We start from the raw sequence: 24,387 nt of genomic DNA, 5'->3' as shown, positions 1-24,387 counted from the left end.
ATAATCCGGGAGACTCCAGATTTTGGGCCGTATCTCGCGGTCTCCAGATTAGAGTCGAAAATCTCCAGGAGAATCGCCGCAGTTTGCCATTTCTCGTAGACTAGACTTTCCGACCCTAAAATCTTAATTTTTTTGCTTGGTTTGAAGTTATTTTACTGTTACCAAGTTCCTCATAAACTCTGGCATGCCATTGTAATTTAAGCAATAATGTGGCTTAATAGGAACTGTTTTATGGGCCATATACATCGATCACAGTCAATGAGTATTTGTTGCTCAAATGACGTCAAGTTCCGGGCGATATGACGTCATCTATCATTCCTTCCCTATCAATTCTCAATGTTTGAAGACGTGAAGGGTTGACAGCCCTGTTATATAGAGGTTCGTTAAAACGAGGTTCCACTGTACTGACCCACATGTAATCAATTTTCAACAATATGCAGGGTACTATGTATTGTTTTTGGTCAATTTCTACTGTATCTTTGATTTAAGGAAGATAAACTTTTTACTTAAAATTTACTTTTTACAGATACTTTTAAAATTAAACTTTTCTTTTTTTTATGGTGAGACCATACCAAATCTCTAGAGCAATACTTTAGCGTGGGTTTTTGATATACCCGACCGGCAACCGCTTTAAATCAGTCGTCCGGTTGAAAATTACTTTTCTGGGCACTATATGAATATATCTATTTGTCCATATCCTCTATTCATTTAGACAGCGATTTTTTAGGAATACTTTTGAATGCGACTACCTGGTTGCGTCCATATATATTTTTTTAGGAACAGTTGCAAGGAACGTTTTGTGTCATCCTTCGAGGGCGATGGTAAAACGGGCAACAAAAACGTGTTGAAAAGCGATGTTGCACGTTTTACCTCTCACGTTTGAGCCTGTCTTGCAACAAATAAAGGTTCCCAAAGTAGCGTGAATACTGACTTCTGATTGGATAAAGTTACGCGGGAGTCACGCCATACACGGCAGTTACGTCACTTGCTGCAAAACAAGCTTGCCTTGGGCCGGTAGAACGCACAATGTGCACTGATTTTGTTGCAAAAAGTAGAACTACTCTCTACCTTCTGTCATAGCTTTTCCCAACCTGCAACCAGTGGCGGAACCAGGTGAGGAACCCGGGGGCCCGCCCCCCTTATCTAAGGGTCTGGATTACCGCCCCCCCTTATCTCAAGGTCTGGATGCGGCATTGGCAACAACCTGATTTGTTGCCAGACAGTTGAATGTGGGTGGTTTAAAGGCGCAACATCGCTTTTTAACTCATTTTGTCGCAAAATGGCAAAACAAGTTGCACGTTTTCGTTGCCCGTTTAATGATCGTAACTTAAGGGGTATAAGAGAGCTTTAGTAACGAAAAAGGCGACAGCAACAAAAGCATTAATATAAAAATGAATGAACCTTTTCCAATCTTCATCAATGTCAGATCAAACTCCTTTAAAATGGAAAATGTGTTTGAAATTCCTGCAGTTGAATTCCCGGGAAGAGCACCCAATTTTTCACAAAAAATCATTAAACCCTTTGCTATTTGGCGTTCTCTTTGCCATATGATTGTTGTCCACTTTTCCTAAACTACCTAATAACCTTCAAGGACACTAACGACACGACAGAAATGAAGCTTGTACTTTCCATGAACTCGGGTTTAAACAGAGGCGTTAACATCACCGTGGATACTTCCCAAGCTTAACAGAGGTTTTACACTGTCTTTAGATCGTTGTTTGCGATATTTTATGAGTGAAGGGTTGCGAAGTAATGTCACGGCAACGTGCCAGCGGTTCACTGCGGTGACAGACAGGCGCCTGTTGCGTGTATAATGAGCTGAATGTGGGAGGAAAGAAAAGAAATTAGACTTGACCTGGAATAGAATGATGTTTTTAATCAATATTTCAATGAATGTCAGGTAGTATAATATTACGAGCGCTGCTATCCATCGAGCTTTCTTACGAAAGCAAGAAGACGCCTGAGGGCGTTTACGTGGAATGTGTTGGTGTAAGTAAGAATTATGTTGAATGGCATTGGAAAGTTGAGAAGTGCATCAACAACAACTGTGCGCAGGAGAGAGGGAGATGTTCTGTTAAATACACTGGAAGATGAGTTACACACAAGGATTCCTTTGCTCCTCAAAACAAAACTTACGTCAATATTAACACTATATATGTTAAGAGTATGGAGTAGTTCACTAAAATTTGCATTTCGGCATTACTAATATCCTCAATAAATGCACTTGCATATTCAACAATAGCATGTAATGTATCACACTTCCAATAACTACGGGGCGCAAGGCTGTGCTCAAAGGAACATTTTGGGTACCCAGGCCTAAACGATGGTCTCCCAGATCAAATTTTCGGGGAGCCTTTCGGCCTCCCAAACATTTCAGCTGGGGTGCCCGGGTCCCCAAGTCGGTCGCCCAAATTTATAAATCAGTGAGCTGTTAGTTGATTATTGAAAATTAAACAAATTATTTTTTAAAGAAGTCAAGCAGAACTTTTTGTTTTGATTTTTTAAATCACGTCCTTTGACCTCCTGAGCGTGCGAAAGAAAAAAACCGTGAAAGCAATGAAACCCATCAAAATTTTCGCGCCATATGAGAAACAAGGGCAACGCTGCCGAATAATTCATAATTTTTAAATGAGAAAGGAGACATGGGGGACACAAGAGGCACAGGGAACAGGGAACACAGGGGACACAAAGCGACAGAGGGGACACAGAAGACACAAGGGGACAAAAGGAAACACAGGGAATACAAGAGTACATAAGAGGACACAGGGGACACAACAAGCCAAAGAGGACACCGGGGAACAAGAGGACACAAGGTGACACATGCAAAAAAGGGCCACAAGGGGACACAGAGGCCAAAAGGGACAGACACAGGGGGATACAAGGAGACACAGGGGACACAGGGGACACAAGGGACACAAGAAGACAAAGGGGACACAAGGGGACACAGGGGACACAAGGGACACAAGAAGACAAAAGGGACACAAGGGGACAGAGAGGACACAGGAGACATAAGGGAACTCGAGAACACACAGGAGACACAAGGGGACACAAGGGACCACAGGGGACACAACGGGCCAAAGGGGACACAGAGGACAAAAGAGGACACAAGGGACCACAGGGGACACAACGGGCCAAAGGGGAAACAGAGGACAAAAGAGGACACAGGGGACACAAGGGACACAATGTAGACAAGGGGCCACAAGGCGACAAAGAGGTCAAAAAGGGACAGAAAAGGACACGGGGACACAAGAAGACACAGGGAAAACAAGGGGAAACAGGACACACAAGGGAACAGGGGACACAGGGAGACACAAGGGAACACAGAAGGACACAAGAAGACACAGGGGACAAAACAGGACACACGGGACACAAGGGGACACAGAGGACACGTGGGGACACAAGGGACACAAGGGGATACAGGAGGACACAGGAAAGAAAAGGGGTCACATGGGACACAAGGGAACAAAAGGGGACACAGCAGACACAGGAGACACAGGGCACACAAAAAGAAACAGGGGACACAGGGCACACAAGGGGACACAGAAAACACTGGGGACACAAAGGGACATAAGGGAACTCAAGGGACACAGGGGACACAAGGGACACAGGGGGCACAAGGGGACACAGGGGACAAAAGCGAACACAGGGGACACAAAAGAACACAAGGGGACAATGGGGACACAAGGGGACACAGGGGACACATGGGAAAACAAGGGACACAGGGGACACAAGGGTCATAGGGGACACAAGGGTACACAGGGGACACAAGAAACCACAGGGGACACAGGGAACACAAGGGGACACAAGGGAGCTCAAGGGACACAGGGTACGCAGGGGACACAAGGGACACAAGGGGACACATGGGAAAACAAGGGACACAGGGGACACAAAAGAACACAAGGGCACGCAGGGGACACAAGGGACACAAGGGGACACATGGGAAAACAAGGGACACAGGGGACACAAAAGAACACAAGGGGACAATGGGGACACAAGGAACACAGGGGACACAAGGGTACACAGGGGACACAAGGGACACAAGGAACCACAGGGGACACAATGGACACAGGGGACACAGGGAACAAAGGGGACACAGGGAACAAAGGGGACACAGGAAACACAAGGGGACAAAGGCGACACAGGGGACACAAGGGACACTGGGCACACAAGGGGATACAAGGAACAGGGGGAACAAAGAGGACACAGGGGACACAAGGGACACAAGGGAACACAGCAGACACAGGGGACACTAAAGAACACAAGGGGACACGGGGCAGACAAAAGGAAACAGGGGACAGAAGGGACACAAGGGGACACAGAACACACAGGGGACAGAAGGGACACAGGAAACACAAGGGGACACTTGTAATCAAAACAGGGGACACAAGGCGACACAGGGGGCACAAAGGACACAAGGGACACAAGAGGACACAAGGGACACAGGGGACACAAGGGGACACAGGGAACAGAGGGGACACAAGAAACACAAGGGGACACAAGAAACACAAGGGGACACAGGCGACACAAGGGACACAGAGGACACAAGGGACACAAGAGACACAAGGGGACACAACGGACACAGGGGACACAAAGAACACAGGAAACACAAGGGGACACAGGCAAAACAGAGGACACAAGGGGACATGAAGGACACCGGGGGCACAAGGGACACGGGGGACACAGGAGGACACAAGAGACACAAGGGGACACAGGGGATGCAAGGGGACAAAGGGGACACAAAGGACAGAGGGAAAAAAAGGGGACACAGGGAACACGGGGACAAGCGGGGACACAAGGGACACACGAGGACACAGGAGACACAAGGGAACGGAAGGGGACACATGGGAAACAGGGGACACAAGGGACACAAGTAGACACAAGGGAACATAAGGGGACAGAAGGGGACACAAAAGAACACAAGGAGACACAGAGGATTCAAGAGGAAACAGGGGACACAACGGACACAAGTGGACACAAGAGGACACAGGGGACACAAGGGGACAGGCAACACAGGAAACACAAGGGACACAAGAGACAAGGGGGCACAAGGAAACAGAGGGGACACAGGGGACACATGGAGACAAAGGGGACACAATGCGACACTGGGGACACAAGAATACAGGGGAAACAAGGGGACAGAAGGGGACGCATGGGACACAAGGGGACACAGGGATGCAAGGGGACAAAAGGTACACAGGGACATACGAGGAGACAGGGGGTACAAGGGGACACGTGGGGAGAAAGGGGAGACAGGGGAAACAGCGGACAGGAGGGGACACAGGGGACACAAGGTACACAGGGGACACCTGAGGATACAGGGGACACAAGGGGGCACAGGGGGAGACTTATGTCACTGATATCCCTGTAGTCACTGTTAACACTGTAGTTACTGTTGTCCCTGTTGTCTCTTTTGTTACTGCTGTCACTGTTGTCGCTCTTTTCACTGATAGCTATGTTGTCGATGTTGTCACTGATGTCCCTTTTGTCACTGTTGTCATTGTGTCTCTGATGTCCCTGTTGTCACTGTTTTCAAGTATGTTCCTGAAGTCACTTTTGCCACTGTTATCACTGCTGTCATGGTTGTCACTGTTTTTGCTGTTGTCCTTATTTTCACTGATGTCACTGTTGGGGCTGGTTGTCACTGATGTCCCTGTAGTCACTGTTGTAACTATTGTCACTGGTGTCGGTGTTGTCACTGTTGTCTCTTTTGTCAGTATTGTTACTGATGTCTATGTTGTCACTGTTGTCGCCGTTGTCACTTTTGTCGCTGTTGTCACTGTTTTTACTGTTGTCGCTGTTGTCACCTGATGTCCCCGTTGTCACTGATGTCTATGTTGTCGATGTTGTCACTGACGTTCTTTTTGTAACTGTGTCACTGTTGTCGCTGTGGTCACTGTTGTCACCGTTGTCAATAGCGTTAGGGAATAAAATTGGAGGAAGCTATTTTGACAAAATAATTAGATATTGTTTTAGTACGTGGAATAACATAATAGGAGTAGAAATATATTTCCAATCGGTAGTTTGATCATTTCCTTGGAATTAAATAAATGTTAGGCTATCAACCTTAACTTTGCATGAAGCATAATTTAATTGCAGACGTTTTAAAGCCGAGGCGATTTCTTAAAATCGTTTGAGCAAATTTTCTAGTAAACAATTTGCGTTCTTTTACGTACGGATTGTAAAAGAGACAAACTACAGCATCTTCACGTGCGAATTGTGTGCATGAGTTATTTCTATAATTGTGCTTACTGGATTACGGTTTGATCGAATTCTATTCACGTACGAATACGAACTGTGTGACTGCATCGCATACCGACTGGCTTTTCACAGTAACAATAGTAATCACTGAACGTATGAAGACCTCTTTTGTTTTGTAACTAGTGCCTAAGTACAAGCTTCGTTCTTTTTAGAAGCAATAACTTACAACACTTTTATAATCAAGACGTCAGAGTTAAAGACTGTTTCGTTAAGTAGAATCGCACGTGACAACCTTGCGAACAATGATGATGTAACCATCTACAACAATGATTAAAATCGTGACATTTCTTAGACCTTCTTAGCCATTTGGTATTCGACAAACTTCATTATCATAACCATGATTGAAGAAACCTTGAAACCTTCGAGTCTTCCCTCTAAGTAACGTTTGGTGAGTTGATATTCATAGTACTTAAACAATTTGTTTATTTGCACCATATTTCCGAAGGAAAGACAGAAAAGTGAATCTATAGCATGACGATTGACTCAGCTGTGCGCAGCGGTTCTCGTTTTCATTAATGTACAGAATACCCAATTTCGCACAAAAATAGTCTTAAGGTGACTCGACCCAGTTTTTTTTGGGGGGGTACCATCCTACTTTGAAGCTCTCTGGTATCCCCACCTTTACTTTTATCGTAAGTCTAACACACAGAATGGATAACGTATAGATCAATCTACAATATAACATAAAATTTTGGGCGATCGGAGTAAATGTCACGTGGTTATAATGCCACGCCCCTTTGAGGTCTGAGGCGAAAATCTGCTGTTGCCGGCATTTTTTCGTGAAAATCTCTCGGCTACACATAGTGCGCATTAGTGCCTTGCGCTGAACAGAGTTTCACCAAAATCGCAAAGACCCAATTCGAGAAATTCAGCGGTTTCCAAATTTAGGTCATAATTTATGCGAAAATGATAAGCAACTTTACACGGTTATATCTAATAAACTGTGAGATTCATCCCTTTATTTTGGGGATCGTTATAACAGATGGGTCCTTGCAAGTCGGCAAAACGCTTTAGGGCCTTGTAAATGCGCGCGATTTCGGACAAAGCAAACATATAGAAATTATAGTTTTAGCTATTTGTTGACGTTTGTCAGCGTGTAAGAGTCTTTCTCACGAAAAAAGCATTTTCTTAAAAATTCGTAGTTTTTTTTCCTTCAAATTTTTTCAGGGCCACAATTGATTAACTAAATACCCGGACTCTGAATTTCATGGTCATTGAAAAACTGTGACATTATCTTCTATAAGCCCAAACTTGAGTAAACATTGAAGATTTTTAGCGTTTTGGCTGAGTTTGAGCTTTGGGAGTTGTCTACTGTTTCTAGTCTGTCATTATGCAGCGTTCTTGTTCAGCACGCGTGCAATGACCACGCTTGGCTGACTTCCGAATGCTCACCGAGATATTATAATTTAGTATGAGAAAATAGAAGGGATTCCCGTCACGAGTTGGTTTAATTATTGGCTTGCATTAAACCTATGAAAAAAATGATATTTTTTTAATAGTGAGTAGATTTAGTGTGTAGCACTTCTTGATTTTTTTGCAAAGGCACAAGAAGCACGAGAATTGATTAAAAATTGTGAGTTAAACCTCTATGTATCACGCGATGGCCTGTCTCACTGTACCAAAATTATCATGCGCACTATGTGTAGCCGAGAGATTTTCACGAAAAAATGCCGGCAACAGCAGATTTTCGACTCAAACCTCAAAGAGGCGTGGCATTATAACCACGTGACATTTACTCCGATCGCCCAAAATTTTATGTTATAATGTAGATTGATCTATATGTTATCCATTCTATGTGTTAGACGTACGATAAAAGTAAACTCATATTCGTTCTTTATATGTTGCTACAAAGGAATCAATTATGGCGTTTAGTGTGGTCATGTGGCTTTGATTTCTGTCTAACAACATTCTCCAATCAACGACCTGTCTTTACCGGATAGTTTTTAAACGGTAAATATATAAAGAAAGTTGAAAAGTGTTTGAAAGCAATCATCTACTGTCACAGCTCACACATGCACTATCGTGACACAGTCTCTTTAAGGGCACTAAAATTAGTATTTACAAGAAAATACGCTATAATTATTATACTGCTTGCACTTACCATCATAGGTTTTCAAAGGTCCTTTATCTGAAAGGATCCCAATTTTTTCTGAAAACAAGGAATGGTCATTATATCAGTAAGATGAAATGTGAGTAAACAAGCATTTAGCACAACGGCCATTTAGCCCTTACACAGCACCTTCACAGAAATTTGATCTCGATTCAGCAAAAATTCAAGGGTTATTGTTAGATTTTGAAGCTATGGCGTACAAACTTGATGGTTTTAGCCAGTACAGTAAGATGGTTTACACGAAGTGAAAATTATATCCTTATTCCAAGACGACGCCATCCTGAAACGCCGCCATCAATTTTCTTCCAGGTTGGGAAAGTTTAGAAAGGCAGTGGGAACAGGCAAGAGCTTGCATCAAGCTGACACTGACTAGTTCTTTTTTTAATGTAATGGGAAGAAAATAGACACCAGTTTTCATTTGTAATCAAACTTTAATTGATTCTTAACTGGGAGCGGGTAAAGTGTACACATACCATCGGCACTTCCACACTCATATGAAGACTCGCATTCCAGAGAACAGATATTCGTTAGAGAATTTTCGGACTCAAAACAGCGATTATTGTGCCTATTTATTAGCAGCTGGCAGAACATGAGAACCACAGGATGACTGTGAGCCACCAGGACGTTGATAAACCCAAGGTACGCTACGAAGGCTGAAAGGGAACAGATTAGACTCTTGTGAAAGGTTTGAACCCAGGAGTCATTTCAAACGTAGGTTGAGTTTGATCGTCCGTGTGAACGTAGTCCTGAATAGGACTGCTGTTGTTGACAGTGACTGACGTTTCGACAACCTGTGCGGTAGTCATCTTCAGAGTCAAAGTGAGTTGTATCATGTCAGTTGGTGGTATTATACTCTGGTTATTGATCTGATTGGTCAATTACGTCGCGATGTTATTGGTGATTAGACTCTTGTTAACGCAGACTCAGTAGGTCGGTTATGTAAACGACATCGAACTTAGACTGCGGCTTAAGAAATCATTGGACCTCCAGAACTCGTTCTTAGTAGGTTAATTTAAGAAAATAAGTGCTTTTCCAGTCTACGCTAAGCGCTTTATTGAAATTGTTCATGATAAATGGTGTTCAGATAAAAGCGTATGGCAAACTGAAAATTAAAGAACGCGATGTCAATAAACAAGGTCTAAACTCCGGTTAAATAACTGGCCCAGTGAGTTTAATTTATAAAGATAATTTTAAATAAATAAGTATGCAATAGTTTTCAAATGAGCTCGATTTTTACGCAGTGTACAATCGGCTATTACTGCTTACGAGATATAGTGATAAAAGTAGGCTGGCAATGGGATTACGCCTTTTTGGATGAAAAGTTTTATAACTGTGCTTTTTAATCTTTGTGGGAATTAATTACCTGGCATTTAAACTGCTACGCATAATTTCGGTTAAATGTTAACTTTCCCAGACGGTGGTCATTCGATCTTCAATTTTCGGAGCACTGAAAGGCTCCCTGTTATCGCATTTTGTTGTTTTGTGTCTTTTCTTCGTAAACGAATCATGTTAGTCTAACTAATGTCATGTGATTGTTAGCTTGCGTGCATGAGTGTACATCACCAAAAGGTAATTTAACTTGCCTGGATCCCACGTCTGAAATCCTTGCATCAAGACTGTCCTGTCAATACGACCCAGAAACAAAACTCCTAGCACTGTTCCTTTGAAAATACGCATAAGGCAGGAGAACAACCCAACGAGAACGTTGTAGAAGAAAAAGAAGTACGATATGATGGAATACAGTCGTCTACGAATAAAGGAAATTTGTCGGTTAAAGAATAAAATAAAGTAACGACGAAAAGAAAGAGAAAAAGAGAACAAAGAGTGAGTTTCATGTTAGTCGGTGCTTCAGCATAACTTGGTTTTATATATGCCCCTTATGTGACTCGAAGTAATAATATTCCTGGAGTCAACAATAGTTAGCCATGCATTCCATTTCGAACAATCCAGAGTGGGAAACTAAATAACTCGATCTTGTATTAAATCCTCAATTTTATTTGTTTGTTTGTTCGCTTTTTTTGTGGATTAATCTATCTTGCTGTTTCCCTGCGGACACATTCGGCATCGATGATGGTAGAAGTATATGTTGTTATTAATTTTTTATCTCAGGTAATTTTTCTTTTTCTTTTGTTTTTGAGTATTTTAATGTATGCTAATCAAGTTTAAACAAAAGAAAAATAAAAATTACCTGTGGAGTGAGATAAAAAATGAACTACACATATATCAATAACGCCATGATTGTGTTAGGCTTGTTTGGTTTGTATGTTTGGGTTTTTTTTACCTTTTTTTTTCGACAACTGGTAAGTTCTACTTCAATTATCAATAGCAGGGAATCAATAAATTGTAAGGGGTGAATACAAACCTGTTATTGACAGTGATAGTGGTCTTTGGAAGCGTTCTGTCTCGGAAGACAAAGTGACCAAGAAACAGCTGGAAACACCACAATAAAATCGCTATGATGACAGTGGGTCTGAAAAAATAAAGGAAAATGAAACTGACGATGAAGAGTAACATCTGAGTAAGAAGCAGAGGGATTGAATTTTATATTAATGTAGAATTCCAGTCCAAATGTTTTAGGGCCATGTTTTTACATGGAAAAAGTGTGCTCTTCCAGAGGGGTGTTAATTAATATAACCCTTCCTTTTTCTTAAGGGGAGTTAACGAAAGGGCAATCTTCCAAAGATATTCATCCAGTGAGCGATTCTCAATAAACCACAGATTTTCTTCCTTTAATCGCAATTTTGCTGGAGTTAATTTCTTGCTACACGATTTCGTATTTGTTGATACGAAGGAGGCAGCGTGGCCGAGTGGTTTAAGCGCTGGACTTGCCATTCGGAGGACTCGAGTTCAAGTCCCGCCCTGACCGGTAGCTGGATTTGTTCACGGTAATCAAGAGTTCAAATCCTCGACCACGCTTGTAAATAACCAGCTGGTTGGCCTACGGCCAGTTTGGATTCTTAACACTCTTATATGTTTGATTATATTTGAATTATTTGTTTCGGTCATTCGCTCGGCCCCACTAGCATAAGTGTTGATATAGAGTGTGTTAACTTGACCCGTGAAATAGGTAGTAGAATACTACTCACTATTAGTAAAATCCAACTGGTGGTCTATTATCAATGGTGCGTTCTGATTGGTTGAGCTACTACTAGGCTGTATATGTTATAGCCCACTACTACGGAAAAGTGCCGGCGTTGGAAACCAATACAATGGCGGCTGAGTCGCGTTTTGCTAGGTAAAATTTTTTTGTTTCGATATTTTTGACCAACTAGTTGGATTTTACTAAAACAATTATTCCTCTCGCCCTCGTGGGCTCTGAGTCAATAGCCCATTCGGCCTTCGGCCTTATAGGCTATTGACTCAGAGCCCCTTCGGGCTTGAGGAATAATTGTTAATTATGCACTAATTCCATTGTCTTCTTTTGTTTACCTCTTGCTATTTTTCACTATTTTTTAGTATCTGCTTCACAGTTCAAGTAAAATCACTCTTAATACTACCAAGGGTAAAGAAAGGAATTATTATAAAACGGCCAATCATGCTTAACTTGATTCTTAAAGCAGGTAGGGTAATCCTACTTATATTTTAACCCTATCTCATATTCAAAATATTAAGGCAACACAATAGAGTACTAAAGTGATGACGTCATAAAAATGAAATTTCTGAAATTATGGGATTTGTCAGGATATTCTGAAAGAACAATGTCCAAGAGGCCTACTTGCCAAAAATGAGCATTATGCGGCAAATTGTCTCTGAGATCGTAGCCCAGTTATACTCAGAAAACTCCATACAAACCCTTCTAATTTTTTTTTGGGTCGACCCCAAAAAAATTTAGAAGGGTTTGTATGGAGTTTTGTAAGCATAACTGGGCTACGATCTCAGAGACAATTTGCCCCCAAATGCTCATTTTTGGCAAGTAGGCCTTGTGGACATTGTTCTTTCAGAATATTGTGACAAATCCCATAATTTCAGAAATTTCATTTTTATGACGTCACACTTTAGTACTCTATAGAGTAAGATACCCTTTCGGGTAGACTTGTTACAAGTCGACCTCACGAGGTTCCTCGCGAGCGGAGCGAGCTCTTTAGACCGGGAAGTGGCCAAGCGAGCAACAAAGTCGCGAGAGGTTCGTCCCGCGCTATTTAATAAATCAACCACAATTTTCAGTGGTCTACACTCTTTTATAAAATAACTAAGATAGTACGCGCGTTCTGATTGTTTAAAAACCTATGGTTTATTGTGCTGGTAAACTCAAAGAAAACTGAAACATGCTTTAAAGTTATTTTATAAAAGCAATAGACCACACTTTCTATGGGTTTACCGGCGTGATAACCCACTTGAGATGATGGGAGAACACTCGAAATGCTTGTAAATCACTCGCCTTCGGCTTGTGATTTACAAGCTTTTCTCGTGTTCTCCCAACATCCCGCGTGGGTTATCACGCCGGTAAACCCATAGAAAGTGTTGTCTACTGCGTAAATAGACCATAGAAATGACTTCATAAAATGTTCAAAACTCAAGAGGAACGAGCCGCTGGCGAGTGGTTTCACTGCCAACGTTTTGAACATTTTATGGAGTCATTTCTATGGTCTGTAAGAGTGTAGATCATGGAAAATTGTGGTCGATTTGTTTTTTACAATAACATTTATTTTTAGTCTTCTGCGAAGTTTCTCAGAAAATCACGCGTGACATGTTACGTCATTTCCATGGTCTTTACTCTCAAAGACCATAGTTCTTGACCAATCAGCGCGCGAGGATTCGATCAGTTATTGTAAAAATTAAATTGGACGAAGGACTTTTTTGAAAGTCTACCTTCCAGGGGGTAATCCTTAGTAGAGTTATCTTGACCTACGTTCCATGCAAACATAACCTCAAACCACTTCGTCTTCAACAGAAGGTCATTTTCCTGAGCTAGTGGAATTCCTTACCGTTTTACTTATATATTCATGTTTAATTCGATAATTAATATATTTTTTAGTTAGCTTTAATAGTTTGTAATGCGCATTTGATCATGTGATATATGTTAATTTGTGCAATACCAAATAATAAATATTATTATTATTATTATTACTTGGTTATTGAAATCTACGGATCCCTGTGTGGTTCGACAATAACAATCAACAAAACTTTCTTCTAGGTGTAGTAAAAGGACGCCATCCATAATAATGCCTGGAAGACTAACCAAAATTATTTGCCGCCAAACATTTTGCTGTAATTAGCACTCTGCTCTTAAAGCTTCACATATGAGTTAAAGAACTTTTTGGGACCGTCACAAGGTGCGGCCTGTTTCAGAGAGATGTTCGCCGCATGAAGAGACAAAGAAAATGGGTCAAAAACGACAAGACCTAACTCTAGATGGCCATGTTAGGGAAATATGGTACGTTACGAGACCCAAAGAGTAATGACCTTATATACGTAATTATGAATAAACAGCGCAAAGACTTACAACGCAGTTAACACAAATTTCTTCAATTGTTCTTGATCGATGATATCATTCCAGTATTTCACAATTAGCCCCAAAATGACGCACACAACCGCTAGAGATAACCCCAAGACCATATAACCTAAAAAACAAGTCATACAAAATTAATTTGATATGAAGAGTATTAAAAAGATATTGCTTAGACCTAAGGGTGGCTCCTCATAAACGAGACGAGGAGAAAAAAAATATGGCGTCAATAATGATGGTTGCATTTCAAAAGAAACCCTGCGGTAGGCGTTCAAATTAGTTTATGCAGTTGTACTCACGATACGGTCCACGTTCTTCCGGTTGGTCCTTATGTTGCTTATTCAAGCTTGTTATGGAGTAGACAAAGAACGGGGTTGGGCGATTTCAATCACCTTTACTATCACACCATCACCATCATCGTCACCACCATCGTCACCATCATCGTCACCATCATCACCATCATCATCATCGCCCTCAACTACACCATCATTGTCATCATCATCGTCAATTTATCGTCATTAGGGAGTTTAAGATGCCACTACGGCGACGGCGACGAGAACTTCAAAAAGCAATTGGTTAAGATTAGCAAAACAACAACTCTGCACGTGCATCACGCTTTTTTGTAAGTTTCTTTGCGGTCGCTGCACGACTACGACGTGAATTGCCTAATTTCACGTTTTATCGACAACGGGAACATACGACGACGAATCTCTCTTACTCTTTGTAAAACTGGATATTTTTCTTAAGAACTCAAGTCCAGGAGAGTTCGCCTACATAAAAGATAGTGACCGAGTTGGGATGATTGCGCTTAAGTTTCATAGATCGAGAAGTCACCTTTTTAAGCGACGTTTTTGCCGCCGTCGCCGTTGTCAGGTATCTTAAACTCCCTATTATCGTCATGAAGGCAACCATCATTATCATCACCTTTACCAGTATCAGCATCATTAGCATTAAATCGACATTATTATGTTATCATATCATTATCATGGACGCCATTACCGCGATCACCATCAAAATCATCGAAATTGTTACTTTCAGCATCATTATCATGAATAAAATACATTCTTTAACCAAGGGTGTTTTCAGATCTCTTTGCAGAACCAGACCTGGGAATAAAAACCTATATCGAAAATTCCCAAAAGCGTTGAGAAAAAAAACTCTAAAAATTTCCTACCAGCTATTGTGTAGGCGACTTGGTATCCAGAAAATAAAATACTGTTTTCCTAGTGAAATGCAATAACGTTTAACAACATTAAAAATTTGCAAACTACCATACAAATTTAACTTCTCTCCCAGAAAATCATTACGGGACAACGTAGGGCTGGCACTCAGAGTATCGCCCCATTGAGCATGGCGTAATGCATCTTGTTTACCCCCAAAATTTATATAACTATTGTTTCCAATAGGCCATTTGCACGATGGCCTCATTTTACTACTACGACCAGAATAGGCCATTTGCACTAAGAGGTCATATGACATCGTTTTTACGAAAATGAAAGTTATATGATTTTGCCTTCCAAAAAAGATTAGTGGGTCATATCTTAAACAAAATAATAGTGATTTGGTTTTTCAAACCCGCACCATTTTCTTAAAATGAGTAAGTTCGTAGCTCGTCACGTGACCAAATGTGATTTTTCAAATTAGGTATTACATCTTTCAGAACACAAATTTTGCACTTAAAGTTCAAGGGAAATGTTGAAAAGATGATGTGGTAACGTTTACAGCACATCTGAGCGTAACTATCAAACGTTTAACAAGATATAAGCAAAAAGTAGTTTTGGCCGCCATGTTGGAGGGCAAGAGTATGCCCTCCAACATGGCGGCCAATACAAATCATACTGCTTTGTTGAAAAATCAAAGTGCCATAAAATATCTCCCTTAAATGCGTTCCCTCTCAAATTTCGGGAGTGAGATAATTTTTATGTGCTCTGTCAATTTTTGGCATCAGCAAGATTCCAACACATCGTTTAGAGGAAGCATTGGTCACGTGACCTCTTAGTGCAACTGGCCTATTCCTTTCGTTTTTCTTTTCATATTTAAAGTTGGGTAATCCCAGTGAGGTTTAAATAACAAAAAACCTAATTTGCGCAAGAAAGCAAAACCCTGAAGGATCCTGGTCATAGTAGTAAAATGACGCCATCATGCAAATGTCCTATTTCTCATGGGTATCACAGTCGTTCCAAGAGAAATCGAAGGCCATGGTTATTCCTTTTTTTTTTTCACAAGGTGCATTATGATCTCGGTGAAAACGGTGATTGCGAGGGAATCCGGATTCCGTAATCGGAAAAATTTTGCTTGTGTGCAATCTGGAGTCCTGGACTTTGGAATCCGGATTACAACTCAAGGAATTCGGAATCCCGCTAACGAGTAGAATCAAGTATCAAAATTCCACAGACTGGAATCCAGTACCTGGAATCAAAATGCAAGACTGTCTTGGATTCCCTTGCCCTTTTTCCCTTGTTCCTATTGGAGCGACACGGTAGGAAAAGTGCCCAAGCAAAAGTAGGGTACACTACTGCTACTACTACCACTACCACTACTACTAAGGCACAGAAGATAACATCCTCATGAAGTACAAAAAGTGTTGCAAAGGAAGCCCCTTAGATGCGAGAAGTATCTTAACACCCGTTATTATTCATTCAACATTTCCCCGATTCTGATTGGCTGAAAGCACACGCACAATTCATCATAACCAGCTACTAATGACCAAATTTTGAAGAATTTTGCGATTAATCAACCGATGACGTCAAAAGTGCAGTTTCCTTGCAGGTTAAATCACCGTTAACCGAGAAGACCTGGAGACGAGGTTGAGTTGTTTTGGTTGTGAAAACAAAAATGGCGGACACTTCACTCGTTTCAAGAGTAAGAACTATACGAAGTAATAGCTAAAAACATGGCAAGAACAGCAAGAAGACAACTCGAAGGGCAACATCTGCTATTTGGAGAATATTTACGGGGCTGAGCAACCCTAAACGTGTACTATCGAAGATGAACTTAACAGCGATGGAGGTAAGTATGTTTTAGCTATGTTTTTCAACTAGGAGCTATTTTGAATGAATAATAAAACAATTATTACATTCGGCTATCGTATCATATGAAGAATTATGGAGATCTCGGAGGGTATTATCCGCCTCAGCCAACACCCTCCTCGATCTCCATAATTCTTCATAGGATACTCAGCCTCATTCATTAATTGTTAACTATCTTTATCTTAATTAAATTCCTTACTTTTCTCAAATCAAATACTTACCACCAGTGTTGTTGGCGAAACCTCCACCTGTTGATAAAAGGCTTTTTTCCCTTGATATAGCTGCAGTACATGACTCCTGAAAAACAGGAAGCGAGTGAGACAAAAATCGTGTTGACGGATGGGTTGGTTTGGGGTGGGTAAGAAAAAAAGGAGTTGTAAAGAGCTCTAACATTAGAAAATAATGGGAAAGAGAGGAAAACGTTAAGTCAAGCCCTTGGGATATGTGAATTCCACTTAAGTTATCTTTAGACCAATTAAATACTTGAAATAACATGTAATAAGAGGTTCCTTTCAGGAGAAGTCCGCAAACTTGTTCAGGTTTATCAGAGAGAATTCAACAGTCGCCAATATTCTGCATTGTTTGCTTTGAGACAGTCGCGCGGGGACTTGGTGACGTTTCAAATAATCCAATAAAATATGCGGACATCTCAGGACCAAACTCTAAAAAAACCTATTCACATCCCCTGGCCAATGCCCTAAGATCGCCTCCCTTCCCATTAATCTCTCTTGGCTCGACCAAATCAACTACATATAGACTTACCGATGACACTTCATAAAGTGTAGAAGCAATATGGCGGATATAAACCAGGAAAAAATATAGGCGGTTTGCAAGCTGCCTGTGAAAGCAAAGATTCAGGAAAGTTCAGTTATCGGCGAGTGAGAAAATCTACTTTGAACGTACAACCCTTTTGTATTCCTCTTTTCCGATTCTAAAATTAAAACTGAATGGAAAACAACTATTTAAATAAAAAAACAAATGCAAAATGTTACATACAATGTTTAACGAGCGGTTGCAGAGAAAAAGTATTTTAAAATGTTCTAGGCCAAAACATTAAAGGTACAAATCTCAGCGGAGAGAAAGACTGGTAGAGAGTATAACCATAATAAGCGGGGGAATGAAAATAGCAGATGGTAGAGTGATTTTACTAAACCTGTGAAACAGTATGCATCAGTTAGTGCCAAATAATTACAAGTAAACGAAAGAAAACAATAAAATAAGAGTTTAATGCTTCGTATTAGTCTACTATATATTTCACTAGTTAAGTAAAATCACTCCAATTGCTTAGACATCGTTTGACAATGAACAATTAACTTACAAGTTCCACAGAGTGCCACCCTTTTTATTTCTATATTGACTTCATACGAACTCCCTATACTATTAACATACCAAATATCACACCAAACAAATCCTTGCAGTTGTCATTACCACAATAGTTCTTGGTCAAAGTCTTCTTGTAGACAGCAAATCGGCCCAGAAAACTCACAAGGAGCTTAAAGAGAATTTGTATCTTATGAGTTGTACAGTTGTCACTACTGATAACCAAATTCTCCAGTCTGACAGGAGATAAGCAAAGCTAATTTAAGCATTGATTTGGAGAATCCACGATTATTATTACTTTTTTTTGTTCAGCTGGTACAAAAAAAAATTGACGAGTCCGAAAAAGGATTCATTAGCGTCGCCAATCGGGGAAAACGTCGAGGGCCTCTTTTAAGGCTTACAGGCAAAACGCTTGCCGGCTGTTCTTTCTTACTTCCACGGGGCCAATAAGCACGCATGACTGCTAAAACACGCCTAAACTTCTGCATTGCTCATATTCGAAAATCAAATTTTTGATAAAACGCAAATATTAGTTTCTGAATTCAATAACCAGGATTTTTAGCCCTGAGTAATTGGACAGTACGTGTCAAATGGGACAGGAGAACTTAAATTGGTTCTTTCCTTGACTCGCTGTGGAAAACGTTGATAAAGAAACTTTCCCTTCCACGTTTTTAACGGTATTTAGTCTTGAACCCTGAAGAAGGCAGTATTGCCGAAACTTCGGTTAAGACTCTTTTGAACAACGCCGATTTTACAATTTTCGAATTAACATAGTGTGTACAATCCCTTACTTACCTGAAATATAACTATTGCAGCAACCATCAACGTTGATATAAACTGCGTCGAGAACTTGAAATCTGAAAAAACACCAACATAATGGGCAAGCCTTATTTTTATAGGTAGATTTTTCTAAACGGAAACGCGGCGGCAGTGCCGACGGCGGACGCAAACCACAAAATGGGCTTGACCAACGGCAAAGTGAAAAATTAGGCACCGGAAGTCGCGTTCAGTCTTTCCGCCCGCCCGCCCGCTTTCGCGTCGATCAGTTGCTAAATCACTGTGTTCAAATGAAGTAAAGACATCGAGTTGCACATTTCTTTAATTTTTCTATCAGCTTAAATTAAAATTTGTCATTAAATCTCATTGGCTTGGCGATTATAACATGATTAATATTGTGACTGAAATATTACGTATACATTCTTCGTCAGCTTATGCATTTCGACGAATAGACATTCAGCATAGTGATATTGCAAAAAAAAAAAAAGACAATTAGGGAAAGAGTGGATTAATAATAAGGTAGGTCCATCCTAGCCTGAGTAGCAGGCGTTGAAAGGGGTAGGAGATTGGGAGGAAGAGAAAAAGAAAGGGCGATTGCGGAGATAACAAAAACTGTTTGAATAGAGACGTCCACGCAACGCGTAAATATAACTGACTGGTTCCTCTTGCCGCATCTCTAATCAAAGAGTTGCTGTAGCCAGACGTCACTGGAAGTGTGAAATATAGCAAAACTCAATGCAGGGTTGGCACTACGGCAAAGGGCTGAGATGGGAGATGCTCTTGTCCTTTCGCGCTTCCCCTCTCCACCTCCCCTCTCCTTTTTGCGCCTGCCACACAAGCTAGGTAGATCCCTTTTATGGCTCTATGCTATTTTCGTACATCTATTGATGTCTGATAAACAAGTAGTAAATAACCTTCGTATATAAAAAGTAGCCAATCAATGGACTAGTTATGTACCACGTGCCCAAACCAGACCAATGCGAAATTCAGATAGTGACGTTCCACTAGATAGAGCCTTCCTGTATCCCTTTGAGCAAAGGCACCAACTCGACGCTCCGCTTTACAAAATAATTAAGTGACTTCTACCCAAGCTTCGAGAAGTAGTTATGTACGTAATATTGTGACTCTCTATTTGTATTTCGACGAAATCGAAGTAATGACGATTGCTATTGATGAAACGTGAATCTTAGAGATTAAAGCGACGAATGCATTGCCATTTCTATAAAGTTTTACAGCTTTAGTAGTGTGATGAGGACAAAGAATTTGCCAAAAAGTGTACTACACGATCAAAGTTATTTAATTGTGCTTAAACAGGTTATAAAATCTGCTGCATTTTTTAATTTTTTTTCCCGTCGTCACCGTCGTGGTTGTTCGAGCTCGCTAGTAGGGTTATAACGCAAACAATTCTTGATATGTGACGATTTTGTTGAAATTCCGACGATTTGAAGGAAAATACGCCACGAAAACGAAAGGTAGCCATAGAGTGGCTCAATATTACGTCATGGCATAATCTCTTTTTCGAGCTGCATATCTCATCCACAGAGAAAAAAATAGTGAGAATTTTAGTTTTTATTACCAGACTGTCTAATGAAGTCAAACCTGCTCTTGGTTTGTAGATGAAGGGAATCAATCTCAAGTACCACTTTTCATTTGTATGTGTCGCACCCCTGTCAAATGAAGAGATCATAAGGAGAAATAACCAAAAAAATAGCAGTTGGTATTCCTGCTTTTACTCTCTGCCGGGCTTATCACACTTATTCTCAGCATTCTTGTCTCATTCGTTCAGTTCTTAACATTTTATCACAATCTGGGCTCTATCTAGGGTATTAAAGGGATTGAAGCTCCCCCCCTCCCCAACCTAAGGAATTTTCAGCTGTGTATCTCAAAAGTAGTGATTGTAACGGCCGCCGAAAGTTAGAAGCATTTGTATGAGAAAAACAACTTTTGCCATCCAGTCACGCTTGCATGGTTTTCCATACAAATCTTTGTAAATTCTAAAATTCTTAAACTGTCGTTAAATATTTTCCTTACGCATTTAAGGGCTCAAATTGCCGGTTATGAATTAAAAGGAGATTTGAATCCCGTAATGCTTAAGGAAATATTTCATGAAAGTTTTGAAAATTTCGAAACTACAAGGATTTGTATGGAAAACCATGCAAGTGTGACTGGATGGCAAAAGTTGTTTTTCTCATACAAATGCTTCCAACTTTCGGCGGCCTTTGCAATCGCTACTTTTGAGTTATACGGCTGAAAATGCTCAGGTTACCTAATTTTAATATGCTCTTTCAGCTTGTGCTATGAAAATTTTCAAAAGTGAACTGATTTCGTGTTTACCGAAAGTTGATCTCGTGATCAAGTCATGCAAAGAGCCTATCAAACAACGCTGCAAACAAGATAGATGTGTGTCGTAATTCTTAAAACGGAAAATATTTCAAAGACTTACGAGTTTTCTCCGGGATAAAGGAGTTTCTTGATGTGCTCTACTCCAGGCGATTCTATTAGAATGGTATCACTACATTCTCTATATCTCTGAAAAAGAAAGTGTTAATATCGTAACTATTGGATTAATGGAAAAAGTCTTTCCCGGTTTATTCACTTATGGATATTACATGGGTAACTTTTAGCGAAACCCTTAGCTTTCGACGGAACTCCGGGAGAACGAGCGAGCGAGCGGCGAAGCCCCTCGCACTCGCATGTCCTTTCGCGTGCTGCTGTCGTGTGACTTCTCGTAAGTCGCAACTCCCTCAAAAAAGAGAGTTTGCTTGCAGGCTAGGAGACTCTTGGATTCGACTCGGTAGTAACCGTGAATTCTTAGTCTTATTTACTAAGGGCGTTTAATCCATTTTGCGATTACTTTTGAAACAAACTTTGAGAGGTCCGAAGAAGGAAGGTATTAAACCGATTTAATGCATCTTTCCATTGTTGTAGCTGTTGTTGGTGTTTCCATTGTTAAGAAAAAAAAATGCTATTTGCCACTTTCAAGCTTAAGAGATTTTGATCTCACGATTTTTGGTTATATAATTATTGCTGAATGAATTTAAGTGGATTTTGTAAACGTGATATCGTTATACTATAAGCAAAGAAATATTATAATTGTATTTGAATCATATCAGTCTTGACACGACTTGAGGGCTTTAAATTAGCTTGCAGGAAATGCGTGACGAAGGGGAAAAAGTCCGATCTGAATGGGGTAAAACGCCTTCCGATAATGCTAGATAGTAGAAAGTGTTAGAATTTATTGGCCAAGCTTTCAACTTGTGAACCATTCGTTTTTTGCTGTCCAAACAGTTGCTAGACTGTTCACAGTCCTCTATTTTCCCGTAAGATCGTCGAGATCGAGCGCTTTGCGTTACCGGCTGCCATCTTGCATGAGTGTAAAAACTACTTAGGTGGCGGGGGCGGTTTGGAAGGGAGGTTTTTGCTCGCTCCCCTACCCCCTAGAGCGGTACATTTAAGTGTTTTCACATGACGTCACGGCGGCCATATTAGTGTCCAAAAACAATGAAGCGGCGGCCATGTTGGTGTCCCAAAACAATGAAACGGCGGCCATGTTGGTGTCTCAAACCAATCCTCTGGGAGTTGTACTCTTTCCTTATGCAAACGCTTTCTTTTGTTCCAATAATAGATGCATAGATGCTGGCCACGTGAGTGAAAACACTCTATATCTCGACGACCTCACGGAAAAATAGGGGACTGCGATCAGTGTAAACAGCTGCCAATACTAAAACTATTTTGTATTTAGCTGGCCAAAAACGCTAGTCATACGCCGACTGAAAAGCAAAAGCTATACTTGTTATGTTTCCTCACTGAGTGTCACGGAACGAAAAAATGGATTTGCACAAATTTGCTCCTACAAATATGTCGCAAATGTGTAAATACCGAGGAGTAAATATATGGCGGACATGGTAAATGCCATATTACTTGTCGGCCTAGCTAGCTATCTGCACCCTCTAGCTGTTTTATGGTAGGCAAATGTGGCTTTTACCATCCTTGCCATATATTTACTCCTCAATATTTACATATTTGCGACATATTTGCAAGAAGCAAATTTGTGCAAATCCATTTTTTCATCCAGTGTGTTCTCGATCGATGTCATCAGAACCTAATGTTTTATGTATTAGCTTAATCCTTGGTTTGCACGTTTCCCGAAACACATCAATCACTCTATTCAACCTACTGCATCAGGTCTTAATCCAGGATAAGGAAAATTTATTATTCATGAATTTTTGTTAAGACAGATGAACCAACGAGGCACGAGCAATCGGACCACAAAGAACATAAAATACCGTTAACCCTCTCAGCTGTAATCGGACAAAGAACTCTGACAGGCCAAACTTTGGAGCCTTTATTTATTATACAGTCGGATCTCTCCTTGGGGACAGAAGAAAGTGGCCGTCGTGGAGAGGTGGCCGTTATGGGGAAGTAGGGGAGTAATATCACCTTTTTTTAGGGAGTACAACAACAAACAAAAAAACAACAACAACAACATAAGTTTGTTGTAAGAATAAACTTAAATAATTAATGACACTGTCCCGCAGGTAGCAAAAGCTAATCTAGGCGAAACAGAAGAACAACTGAGGGTTAGGGTGTAACTTTCTTAAAATAAATATTATTACATAATCTTAAGTTAGTATCATTACATAAAGACAGAGTTAGGGAAACATGTTTATTGTGCTAAATTGAGTTGCTTACTAAATCCAATAATGGTAATCCAATCATATATAATTGGCAGTTGGGGACAAGCTTTAGTGGCCGTGGCCGCTGTAGAGAGGTGGCCGTTTTAGAAGGTTTAAAGAAGAGTCAATGTATGGACTGTCCCGCTGGGACAAAAACAAGTGGCCGTCGTGGAGAGGTAGCCGTAAGTGCAGGTTCGACTGAACCTAATGGAAAGTTCAATTGTGTATTACCGGGAGCATCTATCCTGCGAGCAGAGGTTTCTCTCTTGCATGGTTCGCGTGGCTTGTTTGTCGCGTAGTCACGGGGCGTAAACCAACCAACCACGCGACAGGCAAGCCACACGAACGACTTCGTAAACGCTAAAAGTCATGCAAGAGAGAAACCTGTGCTCCCAGGGTAGAGCGCATCCAATTACCTCAATTGAATTCGCCTAGGAGTTAAAAAAATTGCGCTTACTTTGAAGCCCAAATACATTAGATACACGAAACATTACATAATATAAAAAAAATTATGCTAATTACCTCACGGATGCGACGAAAGAACCGAAACCCTGTTTTGCGGATTTCCAGTACGAGCAGAACAGCAAATCTGATGTTTACAACAAGAAGGGAAAGGTAGGTTGGAAGAAGGCTGATAAGAGTCAGGTAAGGTTGCTTGCCACTTTCCTGAAAGAGAAGATAGCGTTATTTTCAGTTGTTCTCTCCAGTTTCTGTTGTTGTAGCAGAAATTGTTAAGCAAAATTTCGAGGAACAAGCCCTAGCTACCTACAC

The 24,387-nt window shown here is 40.8% G+C and overlaps 1 protein-coding gene across 1 annotated transcript in view; it reads right to left on the bottom strand.

Moving 5' to 3' along the window:
* Positions 1-361: 361 nt before the first annotated feature.
* The window catches only part of LOC140945275 (stimulated by retinoic acid gene 6 protein-like), a 33,177-nt gene continuing 9,151 nt past the window's right edge, over positions 362-24,387 (bottom strand). The window contains exons 7-20 of the mRNA XM_073394324.1: positions 24,139-24,282; positions 21,384-21,469; positions 20,540-20,607; positions 18,959-19,020; positions 18,233-18,335; positions 17,606-17,681; positions 17,065-17,140; positions 14,989-15,037; positions 13,812-13,929; positions 10,731-10,838; positions 9,952-10,115; positions 8,842-9,021; positions 8,360-8,407; positions 362-1,818 (exon numbers count right to left, since the gene is read on the bottom strand). Coding sequence (XP_073250425.1) covers positions 1,643-1,818; positions 8,360-8,407; positions 8,842-9,021; positions 9,952-10,115; positions 10,731-10,838; positions 13,812-13,929; positions 14,989-15,037; positions 17,065-17,140; positions 17,606-17,681; positions 18,233-18,335; positions 18,959-19,020; positions 20,540-20,607; positions 21,384-21,469; positions 24,139-24,282 — 1,458 coding nt within the window. The 3' untranslated portion in view covers positions 362-1,642. The remainder of the gene's footprint in view (positions 1,819-8,359; positions 8,408-8,841; positions 9,022-9,951; positions 10,116-10,730; positions 10,839-13,811; positions 13,930-14,988; positions 15,038-17,064; positions 17,141-17,605; positions 17,682-18,232; positions 18,336-18,958; positions 19,021-20,539; positions 20,608-21,383; positions 21,470-24,138; positions 24,283-24,387) is intronic.

The sequence above is a fragment of the Porites lutea genome, chromosome 8 (genome assembly GCF_958299795.1).
Source record: "Porites lutea chromosome 8, jaPorLute2.1, whole genome shotgun sequence".
NCBI lineage: Eukaryota > Metazoa > Cnidaria > Anthozoa > Scleractinia > Poritidae > Porites > Porites lutea.
This window is presented reverse-complemented; position numbering and strand designations above follow the sequence as displayed.